The 25,436-nt window shown below is 37.0% G+C and overlaps 2 protein-coding genes across 8 annotated transcripts in view; one reads left to right on the forward strand and one right to left on the reverse strand.

Moving 5' to 3' along the window:
• Positions 1-17,414, reverse strand: part of LOC133521647 (peroxisomal acyl-coenzyme A oxidase 3) — a 63,874-nt gene extending 46,460 nt beyond the window's left edge. Inside the window, exons 1-4 of one of the 3 annotated variants that reach the window (XM_061856733.1) lie at positions 17,042-17,414; positions 16,714-16,844; positions 6,070-6,231; positions 364-718 (exon numbers count right to left, since the gene is read on the reverse strand). In XM_061856733.1, coding sequence (XP_061712717.1) covers positions 364-459 — 96 coding nt within the window. In that variant the 5' untranslated portion in view covers positions 460-718; positions 6,070-6,231; positions 16,714-16,844; positions 17,042-17,414. Of the gene's footprint in view, positions 1-61; positions 173-363; positions 719-6,069; positions 6,232-16,713; positions 16,845-17,041 lie in introns of those variants that run through there. The other 2 variants (XM_061856735.1, XM_061856734.1) reach the window with 2 other exon arrangements.
• Positions 17,415-22,682: 5,268 nt separating this feature from the next.
• LOC133521646 (protein outspread) overlaps positions 22,683-25,436 on the forward strand; it is a 427,057-nt gene continuing 424,303 nt past the window's right edge. For 3 of the 5 annotated variants that reach the window (XM_061856729.1, XM_061856730.1, XM_061856731.1), the window contains exon 1: positions 22,684-23,169. In XM_061856729.1, the coding sequence (XP_061712713.1) occupies positions 23,053-23,169 (117 nt within the window). In that variant the 5' untranslated portion in view covers positions 22,684-23,052. Of the gene's footprint in view, positions 23,170-25,436 lie in introns of all 5 variants that reach the window. The other 2 variants (XM_061856728.1, XM_061856732.1) reach the window with 1 other exon arrangement.

The raw sequence follows: 25,436 nt of genomic DNA on the forward strand, positions 1-25,436 counted from the left end.
GGCCATTTTGAACGACACGCTAGGGTTGAGCTACATCAAACTCATTAGGGTTGTCACTCACCTCTCTCTTAACTAGTAGTGCCTCGTAGAACTTGTAGTGTTGCTCAGTACCCAGCGAAAGCAGTGCCCTTAAGGGCAGATGTATGCAGATGGCCATTTTGAACGACACGCTAGGGTTGAGCTACATCAAACTCATTAGAGTTGTCACGCACATCTCTCTTAACTAGTAGTGCCTCGTAGAACTTGTAGTGTCGCTCAGTACCCAGCGAAAGCAGTGCCCTTAAGGGCAGATGTATGCAGATGGCCATTTTGAACGACACGCTAGGGTTGAGCTACATCAAACTCATTAGGGTTGTCACTCACCTCTCTCTTAACTAGTAGTGCCTCGTAGAACTTGTAGTGCCGCTCAGTACCCAGCGAAAGCAGTGCGTTTGAGGGCAGATATATGCCGATGGCCATCTTGACTGACACGCTAGGGTTGAGCGATTGCACTGCCTTGGTTGATTGTCATTGTTGCTCGTTAATTGTTATCATTAACATCGTTAGGGTTGTCACTCACCTCTCTCTTAACTAGTAGTGCCTCGTAGAACTTGTAGTGCCGCTCAGTACCCAGCGAAAGCAGTGCGTTTGAGGGCAGATATATGCCGATGGCCATCTTGACTGACACGCTAGGGTTGAGCGATTGCACTGCTTCGTTGATTGTCATTATTGCTCTGGTCTGGGGACAATAATCTTACATAAATTTTTATGACGACCGGTCGGGCCTAGTCGCTAGGCCGGTACTGACCCTCCCTATGAAACCGATGATCCTGGGTTCGAATTCCGGTGAAGGTATTTATTTGTGTGATGAGCACATAGATATTTTTTCCAGAGTCATGGGTGTTATATATATAAATAAGTATTTATATAATTTGTATATTATATATATCGATGTCTGAGTACCCAGGGCTTAGTCAACTTGTGTAAGAATGTCCTATAACATTTATTTATCTAATATTTATTAATACTATACTTTTAAGGACATTAGCATTTTACTGGTTGACTAAACAACAAGATACATTTTAGCTGATCAGATTTCAATGTTTCCGCGATTTCGAGGTCGATTCCATAATAAAAGTTGCTTAGTATAACCTATAATATAGGTCATACATTTTCGCACCTCATAAAATATGGCTCAGTTGACACCCTGTATAGATCTTATGAGTTGACACCGTGTATAGATCGTGTCATTCACGACGACGCGTGCCATAACTCGTATTAAAGGTTAAATTTGACAACTCTGCGCGTCATCGTGGATGACACGAACTATGTAAGACAACTCGCGGTCACCAGTGTCAATCCGGAATTTATGTGTAAATGTTAAATTTAATTTTCCGTGTAAGGCGACAAATGCCGACGCTCTAATATGAACGGTAAATAGATAAGGGTATAAATTTGATATCCTTTCAGAACAATGTCATTGATACATTGACTCGATGTGTATTGAAATGTCAGTGTCAATGCTGAGTCGCTGACTCATCTACGGAAAATACATGCGCGTACGATAACGTAGTATAAGTATTTGCATACTTACGAGTATTTAGATAAGGAAAAAATACGCTCTATGATAATTGTTACAATGAATCACTTCATTAGAAAGAACTAGAGATGCCACGAATACCAAATATTCGGCCTCGCTCTCGGCCGAAGCGCCTAATCGGCAGCCGACTATTCGGAAAACTTCTTCCTCACGTTGTCCCGGCATTTTGACACGGCTCATGAGAGCCTGTGGTCCGCTTGACAACTAATCCCAAGATTTGGCGTAGGCACTAGCTTTTACGAAAGCGACTTCCATCTGACCTTCCAACCCAGAGGGTAAGCTAGGCCTTATTGGGATTAATCCGGTTTCCTCACGATGTTTTCCTTCACTGAAAAGCGACTGGTAAATATCAAATGATATTTCGTACATAAGTTCCGAAAAACTCATTGGTACGAGCCGGAGTTTGAACCCGCGACCTCCGCATTGCAAGTCGCTCTTATCGCTAGGCCACCAGCGCTTCTTACTACTCGGAAAACATGACGGCTATTTTGAGTCACGTCTATTATCAAAACTGGTCTACAAAGGACAATTTTTGCTAAGTAATTTTGCTCATTAGCCTGTCGAGTGACATAAATAAAATCATTTGTAAGGAACATATTCTCAAATAATATCTTAATGTATCAACTTCCCAAGAATACTTTTTAAATATTGAATAAAATGGTATCTACCATACAATTTACCTATGCAATTTTTCTTCATAAATAAGTGTATTAGGTATTCGGCATTCGGCCGAATAGTAAGTCCTTGGCCGAATACCGAATATTCGGCAAAGTGGCCGAATAGTTACCGAATATTCGTGGCATTTGACGACCGGTTTGGCCGAGTGGGTGATCCTGCCTACGAAGCTAATGGTCCCGGGTTCAAATCCTGGTAAGGGCATTTATTCGTGATGAGCATGGATATTTGTTCCGGAGTCATGGGTGTTTTCTATGTATTTAAGTATCTATAAATATTTATATATTATATATATCGTTGTCTAAGTACCCTCAACACAAGCCTTATTGAGCTTACTGTGGAACTTAGTCAATTTGTGTAATAATGTCCTATAATTATTATTTATTTATAATAGGTATTCGGTATTCGGCCGCATACCGAATATTCGGCAAAGTGGCCGAATATTCGTGGCATCTCTAGAAAGAACTGTCTGACGGAGCGATAATGTTTGCAATAAATTATTAAAATACATTTTCATAAGCAGACGTCATAACTATCAGTGATAAGCGATTTGGTACCTAGCTATGTATCTATACCGCCAATTACCGAGTTAAAATATTAAAACATTATTTATATAAGCGCTACAACACTGATAACTTATCATTGGTCATATTCTGTCATTTTGATTTATGTATAATTGTAATATGTGTAGGAAAAAGTAAAGAGTCCGCAGCAATCTTGGCCGAATTTCACCTTCCCATACAGTACAAACGGAGTATTGTTCTCATTTCAAAGCTATTTGTTAGATTATAATGAAACTTTGCACATACAATATGACGGATGAAGTGACAGGACATGAGAATGCGGGCGAGCTGACGGAGATGGAATATATGGGTCCGGAACCGGATCTGCCTTTGTCAGCGGATGTCACGAAGGGAGTTATAGAGAAGGTAAAAGATATGGAAGCACAGAGAGAATGGGAGGAAGAGACTGGTTGCAGGCAGTCTCTTCCTCCCATTCTCAGATGATTGATGATGATTAAAGGTACAGATCACAGGAGAACCAGGTATCTTTTGAAACTAGGTAAGAGCAGTCTGAGACTACTGACGGGTATCATTAGGGGGCGTCCATAAATTACGTGAGGCTTTTTTGAGAATTTTTTGACCCCCCCACCCCCCCTATATTAAACCTATTAAACCTACTTTAAAGAGGAACGCCAGAGTATTTCGGGCCTTTCTTTCCTCTGCTTCTCTAAGAAGCTGATTAACCTCATGTTGAACAAGTTTAACCAAATCCTCTTCATCGGGAACTTTTGTTTTGCTGTATTCCATAATTTTACCATTTCTTCTTGACAGCATATTTTTGTCTTGTAGACGTGTCTTTTAACGTAAGCATTATAATATTCTCGGAAGTTCATTCTAAATCATTAAAAACGTCTCTAGAATGGTTATTAAGTGAAATATTTACTCGGGTAAACGAAGCAGGTCAAAACTTGTACGAGCATCGCTATTACTCGGCTCTTTACGCTGCGTCGTTTGTCACACGTGTCGATACGGCTGGTCGATAACTGTTAAACAATCGAAGGGCTACTGTGCTGCTCTGCGGAGTCCCGGCAGATACGGCAAACACTATTTTGTGAAATTTGCTTTTTTTTCTAAAAAATTTTTTTATTCCGATTCAACTTTACTTCCACGCAAATTTACACTTTTTTCCACTAAGAAAAAATTACGTGATATTTGCTAAAAACGCCCCTCCCCCCGAGTGAGATTTGGTAAGATTAAGCTTAACCCCCTCCCCCCCTTGAACGCCTCACGTAATTTATGGACGCCCCCTTACTGGTCACGACACTCTCAATAGACATCTTAAGATAATGAAAATCAGTAGAGACGCCTCCTGTCCACACTGTCGTCAGGAAGAGACTAGCTTACACTTACTAGCAGAATGTATTATGTATGCGACACCGCGATATAACACATTCGGTAGACACACTGAAAGAAAACGAACTAGAGGATATCGAACTCAAAGATGTCTTTCTGTTCTGCAGGAAAACGAAATGATTTAGGAGAATAGTGTGGGAATGCCGCCGGGACAGTAACCTGCAGCTCCAACAGGGAATTGGGCTGAATGAACGCGATAAGTGATCGACAGCCCGCCTGCTTCCGGCGGGTGTCCCTACACTACATCTGCACATACAATAACATGAGGTATTATATCTATGGCTGTAATTAGTTTATATATATACAGGATGATTCAGGAGACGTGAGCAGGATCAAGCCTGCATATTCGGTAAATTATCAGCAACTGTTTCGTACCAGTATTTGTGCGATTAACGTTAATTTAATTTTTACTGTTAAAAAAAAGAGTATTATTTTATTTACGATATTTATGGTCACCCTTTTTGTTTTGTCCATAATAAGTGACAAATTGAATGACATCGGAGTGTGGTTACTTTTATAAAATCGTATCTCACTCAAGTGTGACTTTTTATTTTCTTCATAATCAAAGTGCTGTCATAACTCATAACGGTTAAAGAGGTTTTATCTTTGTTAATTAATTGTTGTAGGGTGTCCATGATTGTAGATAATCAAATTTGTCCTTAAGAAAAAGTTAAATAACAGATAAAAAGCGTGATTGTTTTACTTAAATATGATGGTGAACGATTCATTAACATTTACTGATTGTGTAGTCTTAGTCCAGCTCACGTCTCATGAATCACCCTGTATATATATATAGCTCCAGCTTATAAAACAAACTAAATACAGAAATCCTATTGAATTGAAAGTACAAAGTTTCAGAGCAATCTATCTAGCTAGTCTAGTTTTAAAATGAGAGCGTAAATACGTTTGTATGGAAAACCGAGCTTGCTGCTCTTAAAACATAAATTAACTATGCATAAGACAAAATGTCAGATTAAGACCACCGATTATAAAAGTCTGCACAAACCGGCGGAGCGCACCGCAGATCACTTAAAATGTATCAATGTATATTCTTCCCTATTTCAATTGCATTCAGGTATAAATTTGAATGCTCTGAGACCGACCTCGGAGCATCACGGCATTGTCTCCGGGGCAAAGAGGACCACGTTAAAGTATACCGCGGCAGTAGGCGCTGGCATGCCGAGGCATCCCTCGGTATGCGCCGATGCCTCCCGAGTGCGCCGGGGTAGCGGGGTTGCGGGAAGGGAAGGCTTGTCGCACCCGTGTATGTTTTGGACCCGGGTATGTCCTTAAACTACATCCAAAAGAGAGGTATGGGCATTGTGAATGTCATCTCTCTGTGTGTGGTAGGGCACAGAACAGCGGATGCCACTCCAGATCTAGAGCAGAGCCCAACTGGGGATGTACCTCCACCTTACGGAAAACCGCAGCCAAATAACACTAGACCCCACTCATAGTGTTGTGTTACTGTCGGTAAGGTTGCCAGAGCTCAACGAGTGCGGAGTGTTAGGGTCGGCAACGCGCATGTAGCTCCATAGGCTACGGAAACTGCTTACCACCAGGCGGGCCGTATGCTTGTTTACCACCGACGTAGTATATATATATATATATATATATATATAAAACTCTGGTGCGCCGCGCTGGCGGCCGCTCGCGGTATAGCGGAGGATTTTACCTCGTCAGTGTGCGGAGTAAATCCACCTCGGTGATCTGAGGGCCTACCGCGAACCACGTTCAACGTGTTGCCTCCCTGTCACACTTACGTACGAATTTATAAGTCCGACAGAGAGACAACACGTCGAACGTGGTTCGCGGTAAGCCCTCTGCGCTGCGCTCGGCCGTCCGCCAGTTTGCGATCTTTGCAACAAAGGTTACAAACAGTTGTAACTATAAACTTACTTTTTTAATATAACTAAACCGCATTATTTCGGGCGAGAGGAATTTGTACTGATTTATCCTGTTGACTTGGAGCTGGGTGATACGTTTCTGCTCTTCAACGGATGGAGTGACTGCGGAGTGCGCGAACAGTGGGTCCTTCTCTAGTGTGTGCCATATTTTGTACTGGAACAAACATATTGATTAAATATTTGATAATAATTATCATTTAATTACAATACAAATCCCCTTTATTGCATAACTTCAGAATAAATGTACATGGAAACACACATAATATATGAAAATAGAAGTAAACAACAGGCGGCCTTATCGCTACAGTGCGTTCTCTTCCAGACAACCTTTAGGTAGTGGTTAAAATGAAACTCATAATTTAACTAATTAGGAGGTGCAACAAAACTAAATAGCTGTAGAGAAAATACTTTTAAATTTTAAGTCTACAACAATAAAACAATACATATACATACATTCTACTTACATAATTATATACCTATATATACACAATACAATATAATTCTTGCCAAAAGTGATAACCAGTAACGCGGACACAAACAACAACAAGGAATAGTTTACAAGCCTCAATTACCATTTCCTTTAAAGCTTTTTTATATATGTGATTTTTACTCAGATTCACAAGCTCTTTCAGTCCTACTGGAAAAAAAGTGTCCCATAATTTCCAGATATTTTTCGTTCCTTCCCACTCATTTCAAAGTAAAGATAAGCCCATGCATACAATTCTGACAGAACATTCTCGTTAAGCAAAACACAGCGCCATCTGTTGTATACTGCATAAACTCTTCTCTTTGGTCAGAGACATATATTAAAATAGACTGCACACTCGCCTCCAAAAAAACGTGTCTAAAATAATAGCTCGAGGGACTCGAGAGAGGCCTTAGTCCCTTTCTTTCTTTAGGACGACGATGAAGTGACAATAAAGCTTTATTCATGAATGGTACAAAAGTTCAGGGGTCTCGGCTCGAACACATTTTTATGCCCGTAGGACCCCACGGCCAATGCTCTACAACTTTTTAAAGAGTTATCTAAAAGGCTGGTCGACTTCACAGGAATCACAGGTGACCGAGGAGCTGGCAGCTTTCTCGCACAACGTGTTAGCATCTCGATACTGCGGGGAAATGCTGCCAGCATTCTCGGCACCATGCCAAAATTTTTAGACTTATATTATTTTATTACACAAAAAATACTTAATAACCAAAGAAGCTTGATTTTTACCGAATGTTAACAATTACTAAGGGACTATTCTTGAGTTAATAAACTAACCTACCTAGCTACCTAACCAATAAAAATTACATTTATTTTAATAAATATGGTAATAGCAGAGGTCTCCCACGAGTTATCTCGCTCGGCATGTTTATTTTTGGCGAGAGTGCAGTCAGCGAGGTCAACCGACAGTCATAATAAAACAAAAATGATCGATTAAAATTTATTTTAAGCAAGAAATTAAATGTAATCACTCATCAGCTGACTGCACGATTGGCTCGAATTCATGTGCGTGACACCGCTGTACTGGCCTCATTCTTATTGCCCATAAGGCCCGTCCTTAGAAATATGTCAATGGACGCAAGGGTGATTTTGTCACCCATGTATTGGCCCTATTAGTAGTGCTCGTAAGGCCCGTCTTTACGAAAGAATATATATATATCAATGATCCTTCCATTTTGTTACTGTCATACAAAGTCTATGAAAAATAAGGAGTGGAAATAAAAATCTTGAGACACTTTTATCTTCTATTAGGATCGAAAGAGCTTGAGATTTTGAGTAGAAGTAACAATGCCTTAGTTAAAAAAAAAAGTGTAGCGCTCAATTTTAAGTAAAATGGCCCATAGACATATATATCGTGTCATTCAGAACGACGCGAGCCTTGACCCGTATGGTCACGTTATTAAAGGTTAAATTTGATAAGTCTGCGCGTCATCGTGGATGACTCGAACTATAGCTTGCCTTTTTCCATTCCTTAGTCAGTTTGGTTATATTTTATATTGGGCTAAATTAAGATAGAAAATCCTACATTAGTACTAATGTAACACCGTATTTAAGTGGTAACTTTCATTTGACAATGACACATTTTAACTATTTAAATTCTAGTAAAATGTTTTAATACCTATATTTCTCTCACAATCTATACTAAAGTCATTTCACACATTCAAGCGCTACAAATGTTATACTGAAATTAAAACGTTATTAACATATGTTAAAGCACATTTTACAATGCACAATATAATAACAATGGAGGTGAGTATTATCAATGCTGAATAATGACTAATAAGTCATGGGTATAGTCACTTTCCCAAGTAAATTGGAATTCACCATTCACAGTAATGAATTAATGAGTAATAGATAACCTTTATAGTTTTAGAACACCAAAATTTGCTAGTAAAAATATATTTTACTACTTTAAGCTGGGTCTGTAAGTTGTAATTAATGTAATCCATCGTGTAATGTAGCAGGAATTGGCTGCTTGACACATGTTAAATATTAAAACAAAATTTAGCTAAATGGATAGAAAATGAACCATCCATTATAAAAAAAGTTGAATTTAAAAAATTATATTGAGATTATAAAAAAAACACAAGGCATCAAAGTCTCAATTTTTTTTTTGTCTTTCAAAAACAGAAAAGAATCGATTCCTTACATTATATTGAGATTATAAAAAAACTAGACGAAAACCCGGCTTTGCTCGGGTAAAATAATAACTCTGGCACACTCAGTTAGTCAGTAGAAAAATGCGGCTATATAATTTTTAAGAAAAATACCGACTTCAATGAGGGAGACCGGTGAAAGAACGATTATTGTTGATTTTAGTTGATTTTCATTGTATGAAATTAAAAAGACAGCGTCCTACGCCTAATTATGTAGAAAAGGAGGTAACATGTGTTTTTTTTGCCACTGCACCCACCTTGACACATTTCAGATTTGCCCTATGGTTGACTGGTAAGATACCCGCAATAGGGTATTCGACTGTATTTAAGATAAATTATTTCACACCATGCATGAAATAAAGCACCAGATAATTATTAAAAAAAAATAGGATAGAAATATAAAATGTGCCTTGAAAATTTAACTGCTTGGCAAAGAGAACAAATTGCCAAACGTGAACTATGCATCATTGAAGAGTTCCGTTCTGTTCATCATCAGCAGTTCCGTTCTGTTCATCATCAGCAGTTCCACTTCATCAAATGTCATTTATACAAATGTAAATACTTGACTAAGATCACTATATATATATGCCTTTAACATTTGAGGAGTTCCCTCGAGTCCTCATGGACCCGGACCCCATCGTCGGAACTCGAACTAGACAAAAATTTGCCTTTAAAATCTAATTTGTTTAACAAACACAGCGAAGAGGACTAATCGCCAAACGTGTACTATGCGTCGTTGAAGAGTACCATTCTGATCATCATCAGCAGTTCCACATCATCAAATGTCACTTTTTAAAATGTAAATGCTTGATTTGTTAAAGAAAATACAAAAATCACTATATGTATGCCTTTCATATTTGAAGAGTTCACTCGATTCCTCATGGACCCCATCGTCAGAACTCGAACCTGACAAAAATTTGTCTTGGAAATCTAATTTACTTAACAAACACAACGAAGAGGAGAAATCGCCAAACGTGTACTATGCGTCGTTGAAGAGTTCCATTTTGATCATCATCAGCAGTTCCACTTCATCAAATGTCACTTATTTAAATGTAAATGCTTGATTTGTCAAAGAAAATACAAAAATCATTATATGTATGCCTTTCATATTTGAAGAGTTCCCTCGATTCCTCATGGACCCCATAGTCAGAACGCGAACTTGACAAAAATTGGTTTTGAAAATTTAATTTACTTAACAAACACAGCGAAGAGGAGAAATCGTCAAACGTGTCCTTTGCGTCGTTGAAGAGTTCCATTCTGATCATCATCAGCAGTTCCACTTCATCAAATGTCACTTTTTAAATGTAAATGCTTGATTTGTTACAGAAAATACAAAAATCACTATATGTATGCCTTTCACATTTGAAGAGTGCCTTCGATTCCTCATGGATACCATCATCAGAACTGAGTTTTGACTAAAACAGGACCAATCTGTATATAATATAAATTCAAACAAAAAAATAATTTTCAAAATCGGTTCAGAAATGACGGAGTTATGGAGTAACAAACATTAAAAAAAAAAAAACAAAAAAAACATACAACCGAATTGATAACCTCCTCTTTTGAAATCTTGAAATTGAAAATGTAGGCGTGAAGGGTTGTCCTCCCATAGAAAATTTTATTTACCGCACCTTACTTTATACATCATTTACAAACAATGACATACATAGTCATTCTTTAAAAAAAGTTTGTGCATCATACACACTGGTTGCAACTAACGTGCCGTCGCAAACGTATTCACAATAGGGTTGTTTCCATTTTTTTGAAACGTTTGTAATACGTTCTATATTAACCAAACGTTGCCCTAAAATTTAACTTTTACCCTAAAAACTTTAAATATGTTAAATTAACAAAATATATTTTGACCCATGCTTTCGCGCCCAAAACGCTCTTTGAAAATTGTATGACGTCACAGTTTATGGTTTGACACAACTATGTACATACCAAAGAGTAAAGCAATTATATAGGTACATACACACGTAACACCAAGGCCTCCCGTTGTCTATTCTCAGTGCAGAATTTGATACTCAAGCCGTAGCCATTTAGGTGGTGGGCAAGCTGTGTATGCGTGCGTGTCGGTTTTTAACCAGCTAATAAAATATGTTTTCTGTAATAATGAGTTTTTATATATCATAAAGTATTTATTATCCATTAGCATTTCTATGATGTTAATTTTTAGTGCAGATATCGCAGCTTCAATTAATTGCCCACCACCAAAATGGCTACGGCTTGAGTATTATTTTGTGCGAGAACAGACCTATATGCTTACTTTACTCTTTGGAACAGACAACGGGGGGCCTACCGCAAAAAACGAAAGTCGTATACGAGTATTGTGGGGATCTTTTTCTTATACTCTTACTAAGACATAATTAGAATGACAGAGAAAAATGCCCGCAATGACGAACTTCGATTTTCGCGGTTATAGCCCAGTGTCAAACCGTGAGTTGTGACGTCATCAGAATCTTCAATGTCGTTTCGACTTCGGTCACGTAACGTATGTTAAAAGATATTTTAAATTCAATATTTACAAAAATATGCTCATTAGAGGTCCACTAAAGGCAGTTTAACATGTTCTTATAATCCATAAGAATTTATTGGGATACTATTCTGCCCTAAGATTTGTAGATGAAAACAACCCTATTCCCGAACGCACCCGTCGCTGTCATTTTCCAAATTTAATATGGCCTACCTTTCGTCATGTGTTTGTCATTAAATTAACACTTTTAAATGCAAAATACGCGATAGTCCGAATTTTGCCAATATATGTAGTCGATTCAAAACTCTTATTTTTTAACGCTCTTTTATTTGAGGATAATTTCATTCGGGTCTACCGTAAACCTCGACGGAATTATGAATATAGATACAACTCGTAAAAAAAAATTTTTTTTACTTTCAAAAATGAAAAATGAAAATGGTGCCATTACAATTCTTACATTTTATTGACAAATAAATTGTATAACATGTATATACATGAACGCAATATTTCAGGGTCAAAATAGCAATTTTCTTGATCTTCCATACATTTAGGACAGTCTAATGTATTGTGACGTCACTTTACAATATCATTTTGTTAGAGGCGTTACAATCGTCGAGTGCAAGCGTCAGACTTTAACTCTCATTTCAGACCTTTGTGTCGCTTAAACGCGATGAGTCCTATATAGACATTTGATGCTCAGGATAATCAAGTTCGATTGACATTATTTACAAAAAAAAACTGTCAAGTAGCCACTTCTGCGTGTGGACGGCACTACGAGCGTTACATGTAACACTTGCGCCTGATCCATCCGCTGTCGGTTTTTACGTGCAAACATAAAGGCGGTCGCAGTGCCGTCCACACGTTGACGCTTTATTACCAGTATATTACACGTAATCTTACATTACACCCGTCTAGACCCGGCTTTACGGGATTCACTGGACCCTAAGCATGATTGTCCGTGCAGATTCAAAGCTAATAAAATTAAGTTAAATCAATTTAGATGAAATTTAGCACAGAGTTAGTCTCAGGCCCGGGAAAGGACATAGTTATTACCAATCATCATCATCATTACATGGAGACAAAATCGCAGGCAGAAGCTAGTTAATTATAATTACCTAAGTCAACTTAATTAATTTATATTTTTCTGCTATTAAAAATAAAATAAAATTGCCATTTATTTCGACCTCATATTAAAATATTACATTCTAGTAAGGTTTTAAAAATATGACAAATAAGTAATTGAAACATAATAAAAGTTCATTGTTATGTATGTCATTTGATATTATTATTGACATCGGTCGACTTGCCCCCCCGACAGATTTATTTATTTATTTATTTTTTTATTTTATTTTTTATTTTATTCGGAAAACCAACAGCTTAATAAACTAAAACTAGGTTAACATAAATATGTATCAGGGAAGCCAATTACAGGTTTCCACAGACAGGATACAAAGGTAGTCATATTACAGGTTAGCACAAAATTAAAGACTTTACAAACGCCAAAACATGCTATGAGAAAAGAAAGAATTAATTTGTTTCTTATTTAAATCAATAAATTAAAATTAAACCTATGCTAATCTTCTGCAGGCAGGGGAGCAAAGAAACTAGATGCCATGAGGTTTTTAATTGTAGCAGGTTTCATTAGATGTAAATCCAGTTGATCGTTGCTATGACACAGTTCATTCATTGACCTCGGAGCTCGGACAAAGTATGAATTTTGACGATAGTTGGTTTTGGTCGGTGGAAGTGACAAAGGTCGGTAGTGTCTAGAAGAAGCTCTGGGGATACGAAAACTAATATTCATAACCAGTTCCGGGCTATCAACAGATCCGTTTAAGATTTTAGTTAAGTAGACTAAGTCAGTGATTTTTCTTCTCAAATCTAGGGGAAGAAAATGGTGTCTTACGCACCTATCACGATAACACAAGTCTGTAGTTTTAGTTTTGAATTGAAGGAATTTTAAAACCTTTCTTTGAATGGACTCAATTCGTTTAATGTAGATGTCGTAACAAGGATTCCACACAACGGATACATATTCGAGGATAGATCGCACAAACGAGCAGTATAATATTTTTACAGTACATATGGGGCTACTTTTTAGCACTAGTGCGAGAAGTAGCATATTACGTTACTGTGTCGAACATTTAAAGGGCCATATGTACTGTAAAACGTTGTACGATACATGTGCGAATAGGTAATTCGCAACTCGTGTCGATTTAAAACACTCCCTTCGGTCGTGTTTTAATTTATTGCCACTCGTTTCGAATTTCCTATTTTTCGCACTTGTATCGTAATGTACTATTATAGGCTTTACTTTTTTAAATTTTGATGTTGATCTCATGATAAAGCCTAGAGACCTGGAGGCTTTCTGTACTATTTTGTTTATATGGTTATCAAATAGAAGCTTGGGGTCTTGATAATTGTGACACTCTAATTGTGACACTTAGTTGTGAGGCAGGTGCCCTATGTAGCAAAGTTCTTCTGCTTCATCTGGAATCTGTAGCCACATTGCCCGGCAGGCGATTCCACCGCTCACATTGCCTAAATGTCCAGAACCAAAAAAGACCTTCCATTCCTCTCTGTTGGTTGCTCTTTTTGTCCATGTTGGTCCAGCGATAGCTCTTATGCCATCTTCCCATCTGCGGTAAGGTCTGCCTCTTTTCCTTTTCCCATCTTTGGGGTACCAGGTTGTTATTTTTTTTTACCATTTCTGTCCTGGTTCTCTTAGCATGTTTTGTTTAATTTTATGTTTTTGCTTAAGGTGCTTAAACGTTAATTAGAATTGAAAATATTAAAAACAACCATTACAAATTAACCGTAAACTGTAACGGTTCGTTTTGTGGTTCAATTTGTAATGGTTAATTTTCAATATTTTCAAAACTTGGTTTTACCTGTCTAAATATTCATCTGTGTTAAACCATGTTCACATTATTCATTTGCATAAAGCAAGTATAATTAAACAATGTGTGGGTAAACATAACATCACAGATTTTATAATTTCTTGTATTTTTTTACATTTGAATAAAAGCAAACAAATACAAAGTATAGGTACTCTAAAAATAAAATGCAAACAGTATACTCTATAACATAAAACTCCAAATTTTTTGCATGACTTTAACATCTCATTATTTACCAAATTTTTAGCACAGATTCAATATGCTACTACCTACCTGTACCTAAATTTAACCATAGAGAAATAAGTAAGCATGGAGTCCTCCATGCTAACTCTGCAGTGCAATCATTTGACAATCACTTAGAAATGTTTATGGCAATGTTTCTTAGCTGTCGGAAAGAAATGTTGATGACATTTACCATTAAGTAGCGAATTTATCACTACCGCTATTTGACACTAGATGTCGCGACTGCCGAAAAGTATATTGCTCAACAATTTACGACTATTATTACAAGCAGGAATTGAAAATAGAGTTCTGGTTAATCCAGTTAAAATATTAGCTGAAAATTGTTGACCATTAGACTTTTGGTTTGTCACGACATCTATTGTCAAGTAGCAGTACTGATAAATCTGCTACTTGACACTAGATGTCAACTACGAAAATAATATTAAGCGTTTTGTATGGATGTATGGACTGAACACTATGCTTAGTTATTTCTCTATGATTTAACCTACCAACACTGAAACAAGTGGTATATTTATTCCTAACACATATTATTTTTCAAGAATAAGACGCAAAAAGAATGTGTGTCCATCTGGTGGCACTGTAGCTCCTAAACTGGTAAACAGGTTGTCTAGCGGTAGTTCTTAAATATGTTTCAACAAAATCGATTGATTGCATTGTTTTATTTTATTTTTTATATTTTGTACGAAAAACAGTGCTAGAACAGGGAATTCTGATCCTCATCATACTCAATGATACATTCCTTAATTATCTCAAAGGTCTGTTACTTAGTACATATAATAAAAACTCAGAATTGCTAGTGACAATGACATAGATAAGAGAAACCTTTCAATGAAAATTAAAGTCAAGGTCAAAAAACAAAAGCAATAGGTTTCTAATTTTCATTTGGACCCTAGTTTGTTGGTTTTTAAAAGTTTCAGTTGTTAATATGATTTCAGGCCAAATTTCGTCTTCCCATACAAACAGAGTTTTGTTTTCATTTATAACTATGTGTTGTAATGAAACTTTGCACATACAATGACATAAGGTACTTGTATATCTATACCTGTAATTATTTTATATAGCTCCAGCTTCTAAAACAAACTAAATAGACCAAAACCAGTTTTGTATGAAAAACTTAAATTTGCTGTATTTTTTTGAAGTGAAAACTTCTTTAGCGGTGCTGTTCACTTTTTGTGATGGGGAAAAAATGTTAAACTCGCGTCAGGTGTCACGTGACCGTCAGATTGAAAATTCGTAAGACGGACACGTGACATCATGGCATCATGGTGACGTGCAAATTGAATGTCATCGAAGCCTGGTTACTTTTGAAAAATCGTATCTCATTCAAGTGTGACATTTTATTTTCTTCATAATCAAAGTGCTGTCATAATGGTTAAAGAAGTTTAATCTTTGTTAATTGTGTTGTATTGTATCTTTGTGTCAAAAATGCACAATGTTAATATTCAAGTTTCCACTCCTGCCGGCAGTCCCGGAGTGCAACCCAATTTTTTTTTAACTATGGTATTTAAGCATAAGGCGTAGATATACCTTATCCTATTGTAAATACAAAGTTTTAGAGCAATCTAGATAGTTGTTTTGAAATGAGAGGGTAACTATGTTTGTATGGAGAACCGAGCTTGCTGCAGATTCTTAATAAGTAGAGTCAGACTACGCTAATCTATATGGAGTTTGCAATGGCAAAGTGTGGAAAGGTCACCATAAATGACAAATTTCTTTGAAAATGTGTTGTTTACAATGCCACTTCCATAATTTGTTCTGTCAAAGTCAGTGCAAAGAAGGCTTAGATGGATGGATGAACAAGTGGGATGGATTGTCATAAATTTGGATTTCGCACCTTTTTCTCCTGACAAAGTTGTTTGACAGACTTTATTTAGTAATGAGAGAGTATAATTAGCCAAAAGCCTATTACTTAAATTAACAAACAATGGGACAGTTTTTTTTTTTTAAATACCATAGTTCTATAACAGATTTTTTTTTTAGATGCTGCTTAAAACACAGTTTAGTGATTTATTTAATTTAAACTTTAGAATAAGAATAGGGAAGGAGAATAAAAATATTCAGTGGAAACATGAACAAAACAAACCAAACAAGTGAGAATGCCCAACAGGTCATTTAAATTAACACACTGTGGTGCGCTAATATAGGAGGTCACATGTAAAATCCATAAACTTTAAACACAAATCAGCCATCACTCCCATAACATACACTTCCTCATAGTGACTACATATGACATCACAGATCACACCATTTCAATCATTTTATTTACGTGAAATTGATAAAGTTTATCGAAATTCCGCGCCAAAAGTATCTTTATTGCGGTAATAAAATTACGTTGTGCACGAGATTTATTTCTGATAAGGCTGACTCATACACTCACCTTAAGTTTAAGTAGATTTATATCGCCTTCTAGCGCTAGTTTTAAACGCTTCCAATCGAATGTGGCAGTTCTTCTAAACTCATCCAGGGGCCCACTCGGGAGATCGGGCAAAAAACTCAAGTCTTCCATTCCTAAAATTAAAAAAAATCACTAGAGGCACGGTCTAACCTTAAAACACTGGCTATGAATTTAAATCACATATAATACCGCCAATGACCACGACAGCTTGCTGATTAGGGAAGGCACTTAAAATTCCCGACTAGGCACACGTTTAAATTATGGGATACTGCGAACAACAAAAAACTTTGTCCCATAAATGAAGTCTCACCTTGTTATTCGGTCAACTGATGATATAGTAAAGAAATGTTGGAATGGGCCTTTAACAATTGAAGGAATGTAACAACTTGTGATAATTTCAGAAAATAATAATGTTAAATTTGTACTGCACGCCCCAAAACCAAAGATTGAGTGTGATAGTATTCACGGTCGTCCGAGCGAGCGGGCCGCAAGCGACTGACACTGACAGCTAAAGCAATGTTGCTAACTTCAAGTTTGAACTTGTCATAAAAAAACAATATTACCCAAAAAGTTTCATTTCGACTTGATTTCGACATGATTACGACCTTCGCCTTGGTAAAGATTTTTATTTTATTTCTAAATGCTCGTCTTTCAAATTAAGCGTCGAAATCATCCACCATGCCATATCAACCAAATACAAATGATGTTTATTGTACCTAATACTATATGATATTGCACCGTTAACAAGTTATCTGCTTTGCCCGAAGCCCGAAAGTTGACTGGTAGAAAATACCTTATAGCATTAAGTCCACCTTTTGTACGTTTGTATTCTCTTTTGTGCGATGAAGATTAAATAGACAAATAAATATTTTTTTTAAATTATTACTTTAGAATATTTACAATTGTATTTGAAATATACTCTGCTTTAGAATAAGAATAAGAGTAGGTAAAATGAATAAACCAAGGAAAAATCGTGTGAATTACTACAATAATTGTATATGTAACTTTATACAACGTGTAAATAGTCGACCGAAGCGCTAGGAAAGGTCTACGTTTTGACTCGGGCAATAGGAGGTATTACTGCAATGTTCTGCCGCCAGAGTGTAGCACTAGCACCTATCATAAATTATAGAGTAACTTATGCATACTGTGCCTTAAACTGTTTTTGACAAGTTTTCAAAGATAATAAAATATGAGATTGTTGCATCAAGGCGGTTTGTTTACAAATGGCCTACCAGGAAACGTAAAAATCGAAATGTTGTTTTTTGCCTCTTTATCGCTCGAATATTTAAATGAAATTTAGATTTTCTTGTTTCGCAGTAGACCCTCAGATTGTGATAGATTGTGGTAGTGGTGCCCCCTACGCAGAGTTTCGCGTAAGATTCCCAATTTGCTTTCGTATGTCCGGATGTTTTCCTCTACAGGTCTCAATAGGGTTGTTTCCATCTACAACTCTTAGGGCAGAATTGTATCCTAATAAATTCTTTTAGATTATAAGAACATGTTAAACTACTTTTAGGGGACCTGTAATGACCATATTTTTGTAAATATTGAATTTAAAATATGTTTTGGCACACGTCACGTGACCAAACTCGAAACGTCATTGAAGATTGTGATGACGTCACAACTCTCGGATTGACACTGTTGACAGTTAGGCGATAAACAACAAATGACAAATGTCAGTTGACAGTTCGTATCTTCTACGTGCGTATGTAGTTATTATTATTATTATTTATTTATTATAGACAACATAATGGTCCACATAATTGTTAGTTATGAACTTAATCTACATGTTAGTTTACTAACGCTAATAATAAATTAATAAAAGTGATTTAGTCCTCTGGCTCATTTTGCACATAAGAGGACAATCAAACTTATTGGCTATCATGCTTAAAATGCTGTTGCCACTCCCGCGCACCCTGTCAAGCAGTGAGGCAGTTTTCTTGCGCCAGACGGCATCGAAGCCATCTGTGCGCGCCTCCGCAAACATGGAAGACGCGCTGCAGAACCGCGGGAGTCTCAACAGCATCCTAAACGCATTATTGTTTTGGATGCGCAGGGCATTGTAAGCACGTTGAGTATATCTAACCCACAGACTTGACGTGTACAGCGATGTACAGTAAGCCTTGAAAAGTGTAGTTTTAACTTCAACTGTACATCGAGCAAATCTGCGGGCTAGCATGTTCGCTCGTACTGACAATGCCCTGCGCTCCCTCTCCATATCTACATCGTCCTTCAGATCGTCAGTCAAAAAATGCCCCAAGTACCTAAACTGTGTCACTCTTTCTAAGGGAACACCATTAAGTGTCACTGGTGGAAAAAAGAAAGGACATTTATTTCCCGCCCTGAACACCATGTAGCTAGTTTTATTCACATTGTAAGACAAACCATGCGATGTCGCGTACTTCTCACAGACACCAATAAGTTGACGCAATGCACTGACTGAGGGAGCCAGCAGCACCATGTCATCTGCGTAACTCAAGTTATTGACACAGACTCCGTCAACAAAGCAGCCGACATGAGTGCTACTGAGCTCCTCAATCAGTGCATTCATGTACAAACTGAAGAGCAAGGGCGAGCTTAACCCTCCCTGCCTTACGCCGCACTCCAGCCGACATGGCGTCGAAAGCTCGTTTGCCCACTTCACTCGATTTTCCTGATTCAAGTACCAGTACTTAAACAGCGAGATCAACTCTGGTGGCAGCCCCACACCTTCCAGTTTACGCCAAAGTATGTCATACGAAATTGTATCGAAAGCCTTCGAGATATCCATAAAGCAAGCATAAATTGGCGTATCCCGGTCAGTGTAATACCTGACAGTGTGCTTTAAACTAAGAATAGCAGCTTCTGTAGACAGGCCAGGTACAAAGCCGAACTGCGCATCGTGGAGCTTAATGTGTTTTTTTTAAATGCGAGTTGAGCACACTGTCAAGTACCTTTGCTACTATCGTGGCCAAGGAGATAGGTCTATAATTAGCTTTCTCCGACGCATCTCCCGTCTTGCACTTGATAATAGGTACCACCAGAGTTTTGATCATGTCTTGGGGCAGGTATGAGTGACTTAGGCAGACGTTGTAGAACATCGCAAGCACGCGTGGCAAGTGAAAGCCAGCATTACGCAGGTGCTTGATAGAGAGATCATCATGGCCTGGTGATTTGCCCTTCTTCATTCTACTTATCGCAGACTTGACATCTTTAGCGAGAATCAAAGTTGTCGGCTTACCGATGTCCTCCATATCGAGCTGCCTGCACGGCGGTCCCAATTGCGACTGAACTTTAAAATGATTCTGAAACATTTCCGCGATATCTTTCGGGTTTGAAATACCGGCGACACTCACGGGAGTGCCAGGCTTAGCAGACAGCTTATTTGTACACTTCCAAAAGTTTTTAAAATCCGATCTAGCGTAGTGTGTTGCAATCAAGTCCATTTTTATTTGCTCTTCGTGGTTTTGACACCACTTAAGTTTGCCCTTAAAAATTTTACGCGCCTCGACCATGCTATTATAAACTGGGCCACTACTTGGTTTACCGTGGCACACCCATGTATTAAAGAGCAACCTGGCACTGGCGTGAGCCTCGCTTACATGTCTGTTCCAACCGATTACCGGCTTTTTACGTTTTTTACACTTCGCCACCTCGTACGACCGACTTGCAGCCCGACATAGTACATTTAATATATTAAAATATAACTTATCTATGACAGCCCTATGCCTATAATCGTTACAGTGGTGACCGCAACATTGCACAAAATCTGAAGGAAAATCAATATACCTTAAACCATCATCACATAATTTTTGGTAAGTACTGATCTGGTCGGCACTTCTTTCGCCCCACCTAATTTTATTAGGGGTAAAGGATGCCAGTACTGCTTTATTCTGTGTTATATTAAAATTACATTTAACAGTTATGTGTCAAACCGTAAACTGTGACGTCACACAATTTTCAAAGAGCGTTTTGGGCGCGAAAGCATCTGTCAAAATATATTTTGTTAATTTAACATATTTAAAGCCGTTTTTAGTATAAAAGTTGAATTTTAGGGCAACTTTTAGTTAATATAGAACGTAATACGAGAGCTTCAAAAAATTGGAAACAACCCTATTCTCAACGGAATCTCGTGAAATTTTGTAAGCAGGTGTGAAAATGAGACAACGAAGTAGGTAAGTATTTTTTGTTTTTACGTGTTATAAGCTTATCGATCTTATCGCGAGGTCTGGAGCTCATAGAGCCACTTGCATTTAAAAGAACATAAACTACCAAAATTATAGTTTAGCAAGAGTTGCGGAGAAAGTACCACGAAATGGTGATCATGATGCTGATGACTTCCAGCGTTGATCTTCCCGTAAGACTATCAGGTGAATCAATCACGGTAGGTAATGATCAACAAAAGAGAAAAACCATACATTAGACAGAAATAAGTTAATTTAAAGCCTGACCAGTAATACATGATCACGCGCCATAATGCGGAATTTCATTGGAAATAAATTATTCATACTAAACTGAACTGTCACCCCATACATGAAAATAATAGCGCCCTCTTGACAATGATCATATATTTATGGTCGGGCTTTACATAACGTGAACCAAAGATTATATTAAGATTATAATAAGAACAAATATGCAACACAACACGGAGAAAACAGAAGAAAACATAGAGCAAATTATTACACCTGTCATAGCTCATAGCAGACTGATATATGTATGTATAGGTATTTTCATTTCATTACACTAAAATAAAATTTGCGCAGCTTGATTTAGGAGTACCTATACTATATCTATTTAGGTTAGATCTTTTATGTGGATATCCTTTCATTCCACATTCATTATTTGCTTCACTGCCTAGCATGCCACCTTTATCTGTAGAAAAAACGCAAAAAAATGTACCAGGGAGCTCGACTCATGGCGTCAATTTTTTTTAATTTTAGGGGCAAAGTTCCAAATTAGTAACCTAAAAAACTCTATAAAACTTTTAGAATCCTTTTAGAGTTAAACGAAGGTAAGTCTGCAGCGATTTTGATAACGCAGACTGTGTAAATGTTATTATAAGCGTCAAACTTCTATGAATTATGAAGTATAAATACGCAGGCATGCGCTCACCCGAACAATGTTCTAATTCTCATGTAATGTAAGTGCATTATAAAAAAAATCTTATGTGAAATAAAATTATTTAAACCACTTGCACAGTCTATGTTATCAAAATCGCTGCAGAGTTACCTTGGTCTAACTATAATTATTGTAATACTTATCTTATTAGTGTAATTGCAAACCATTTTAACCATTAAGAGTTTTGAATGATTCACGGTTAGTTTCACTAGAATTAAATCCCAGTTACTCCTAAACAATATGCAAGTAACTGCGTCCAAATATCGGGAGCTCGAAAACAATACAAAAAGTCCATATCCCAGTCGATTTAAGTAATTTTAACCATTTTCGTGCTAACTATATCGCGTTTCTAAAAGTTTCCCAGATTGACACAATGTTTTTCTTCAATAGCAACATTAATAATATATTCACGTGAAAAGCTACTTACCAAGGAAGAAGGAATAAGTATTGAATTTATTGCATATAATTGATTAATTACTGTGAAATTATGAATAAAGGTGATGTGCCTATGAAATTTTAATTCATTAAAAGTAATAATATATCATCATACTCCAATATTGTTTACAGCGCCATCTCTTGTGCGAAGTTAAAACTAATGTAACCTCTCTCGTTGAAACCATGCGCCTACGCCATAATCCCAGGTACGTATAGGTAATTTTGTCACACTCTCCTCATAGATGGCGGCACAATCAACTATTGTGATTAATGAAACGTCTGACAAAGACAGAGCCACGGTCTACGCGTTAGTTAGAAAGAGAAATACAGTCACGCCTACACAGAGAAATACACTAATACATCGAAAGCCAGACACAGTATACTGAACAAGAAAAGAGAAGTTGTAAAACAACAACTTCGCTGCTTTTCTATCAGATGTAAAATGGACGGGCGGTCGTGTTGCTGCGCGCTCGCGGTTTACGCGTGTTCCTTGTAATATCGAAGTTAATTGTTTAAAAATTTGACGTCATCCCGTTTATTGTTTACGCGATACATAGTTCGACTGCTTCGGTGTTCGGTGCCGGGGAAGATTGTGTCAGTGCATGTGTTATCGTTTGACGTTACTCACTTCACTTGCTGTGATTTAGCTGATAGCTGACCGGTGGGTGCGGGTGATAATACTATACGTGTTTTTGACGATTAAATCGTCTAGTGTTGGTGTTTTATCTGCACCATGCTGTGCAAGGTGACATAGTGAACGCTGAATGACCCTGACCTCTGGCAACCATGTCTGGGCGATCGGATTGCAGGAAATTCGCTCCCAACATCTTCAATAAGAGCAAGTGCACCAATTGCTTTCGGCAGAAGGAGGAGCACAGCGCCGAAGCCTTGGAATCTAATCGGGTAAAGAAAAAAACAATTTTTGTTTATGGTCGTAAATTAAAAAAAAGTTGAACAAGTTTCTAATCAACACGAAATATTCGCGTGTAGGTGTGTCGATAGTTTGATAGAGGTATGCATGCATGTGTGCGTGGGCTGACCACTGCTGTTGACCTAACGGATTTCATTTCATCGTGTTATTAAAATCTACCTTCCTAATATAATTAACTATTGCAGTACATATACGTACCGTACATATTTAACTTGCTAGAAAAAAAATACTCGTGAGAATGTTAGGTTGGTACTAAATTATGAAATTACTTGTCATTTTAACACTTGTACAATCAGCAATAAACATTGTTAGGCAAACAAAGTGTTCAATTCAAAGTGATCTCCACACTCGCTAATCTAAATTATAATAAAAACATACAGAGCCATTTTGAGCATTTCATCCTATTTGATACTTTTGTAGATTACTGTACTATGATTGATAGGTACCTTGTAGGTATCGAAGATTATATTGATAGATTTTCCCCCAATAAGTACCAAATATATTGTAAAGCATATTTAGAATTACTTACTCAATAACCGCACAGTTTCACTTCTGTTGTAACTAAAACACCTGCGACCAAAATTAACAAAGAAGAGCTTACAGCCAAGTTGCTCAATTTACTTAAGACTACTTTAGCTTAGTTTTGAGTTTTGAGTTTAGTTTTGAGTTTATAAGGATGAGTAGGTGGTAAACAAGCATATAGCAGTCCGCTTAGATATAGAGATGTTACATGCGCGTTGCTAATAAAAAAAATGTTATTTATTCAGGTATCAATCCATTACATTACATAATTAAATACAAAACCCTGCACGGATTTCTAGAAAATGTTAAAATATTTTGAGAAAAACAACAATAATAATAATAAGGTAAAACAGGAGAAGATGCCGTTTACAAAGTTGCAAGACGTAGGTTATATGCCAATTAAATCATAGGAAAAGTGATACCTTCTCAAGCAACATACAGAAATGAATGTCTGATATACACTGCAATTACTCGAACGTAGTAAATTATCGTAGATTAATTGTAAAACAAATTTCAAAATAGCATTAATTGAAGGTCCTGTAACATCGCTTCTATCGTGTGATAGACTATTGGTAGGTAGGTACTATTGATAATTGAACAACACGTAATCGGTCTTCATCTAATTATCGATGTACTTGACCATCCATTTTGATTCTCATTGTTGGCAGTGTTGAAATTAAATCGCTGAATTGTGCAATGACAGGACTGCGACTGTCTTATTCAGATTTTTATAAGAGGTTTCGAACCGCAAAAATGTTAAGATGCTCTTCCCATTTCTAACTATAAAACAATATTTAAGTAATATTGATGGTCGAAATTATTCGGATATAGCTTCCCAATCCTGTGAATGAGTAGTTTTTGAAGATCTCTACTTATATGTAACAAGTTCGTGTATACGTTCGGTCTGTTTATGTGTGCAAGTTAAGATGTCTATCTTTACGATCAGAAAACTTTATCGCATGATAGCTATTTAAGCCAAGTTGACTGTAAAAAAACCGGTAGTGTCAGTTCAAGAAGTCACATAATGTAATTCACAATGCTAAAGTGTCCTAACCCAGAAACATGAGAAAGTCAGTAGGTAAACACATGTAAACAAAAAGCAATTGAGGTCGTTTTTACGCATACTTGTGCATGATTCATTTTGTTTATTCAACGTTTTAAAAATAACTAAGCAACTAGCAAATCATTTGTCTCGTTGACCATGCTAACCACAAGCACCATAGACACAATGCTCATTCATGTCAACTGTCATTTACATTTTGATAACTACTTTATGATCACTAATAAGGTTATACCAAAAAGTAAGCGTCATGGCATGGTAAATTATGCTGATAATTTTGGTCTAAATAAATATAATTTACTTACGCAGATACGCACCGCACCTGTACCAACATTATCACGATAAGTAACCCTGTTGAGGCCCGTTCATATAATATGCCGTAAATTATATGTGTTTTTTGTAAACAATATTGAATGTGTTACTGTTGTGTTCAAATAATCATTTTAACGTGAATAAATAAATAATCAGATACATTGTTTGTATCTACTTACTTACCTACTTAGCTTACTTGATTTAAAATTATATTTAATAAAAAGTGGCTGTGACATAATCGGACAGACAGACGGACATGACGAATCTATAAGGGTTCCGTTTTTTGCCATTTGGCTACGGAACCCTAAAAATTACGATTTTTTGCAGACCATAACTATAGCAGAA

The sequence above is a fragment of the Cydia pomonella genome, chromosome 9 (assembly GCF_033807575.1).
Source record: "Cydia pomonella isolate Wapato2018A chromosome 9, ilCydPomo1, whole genome shotgun sequence".
NCBI lineage: Eukaryota > Metazoa > Arthropoda > Insecta > Lepidoptera > Tortricidae > Cydia > Cydia pomonella.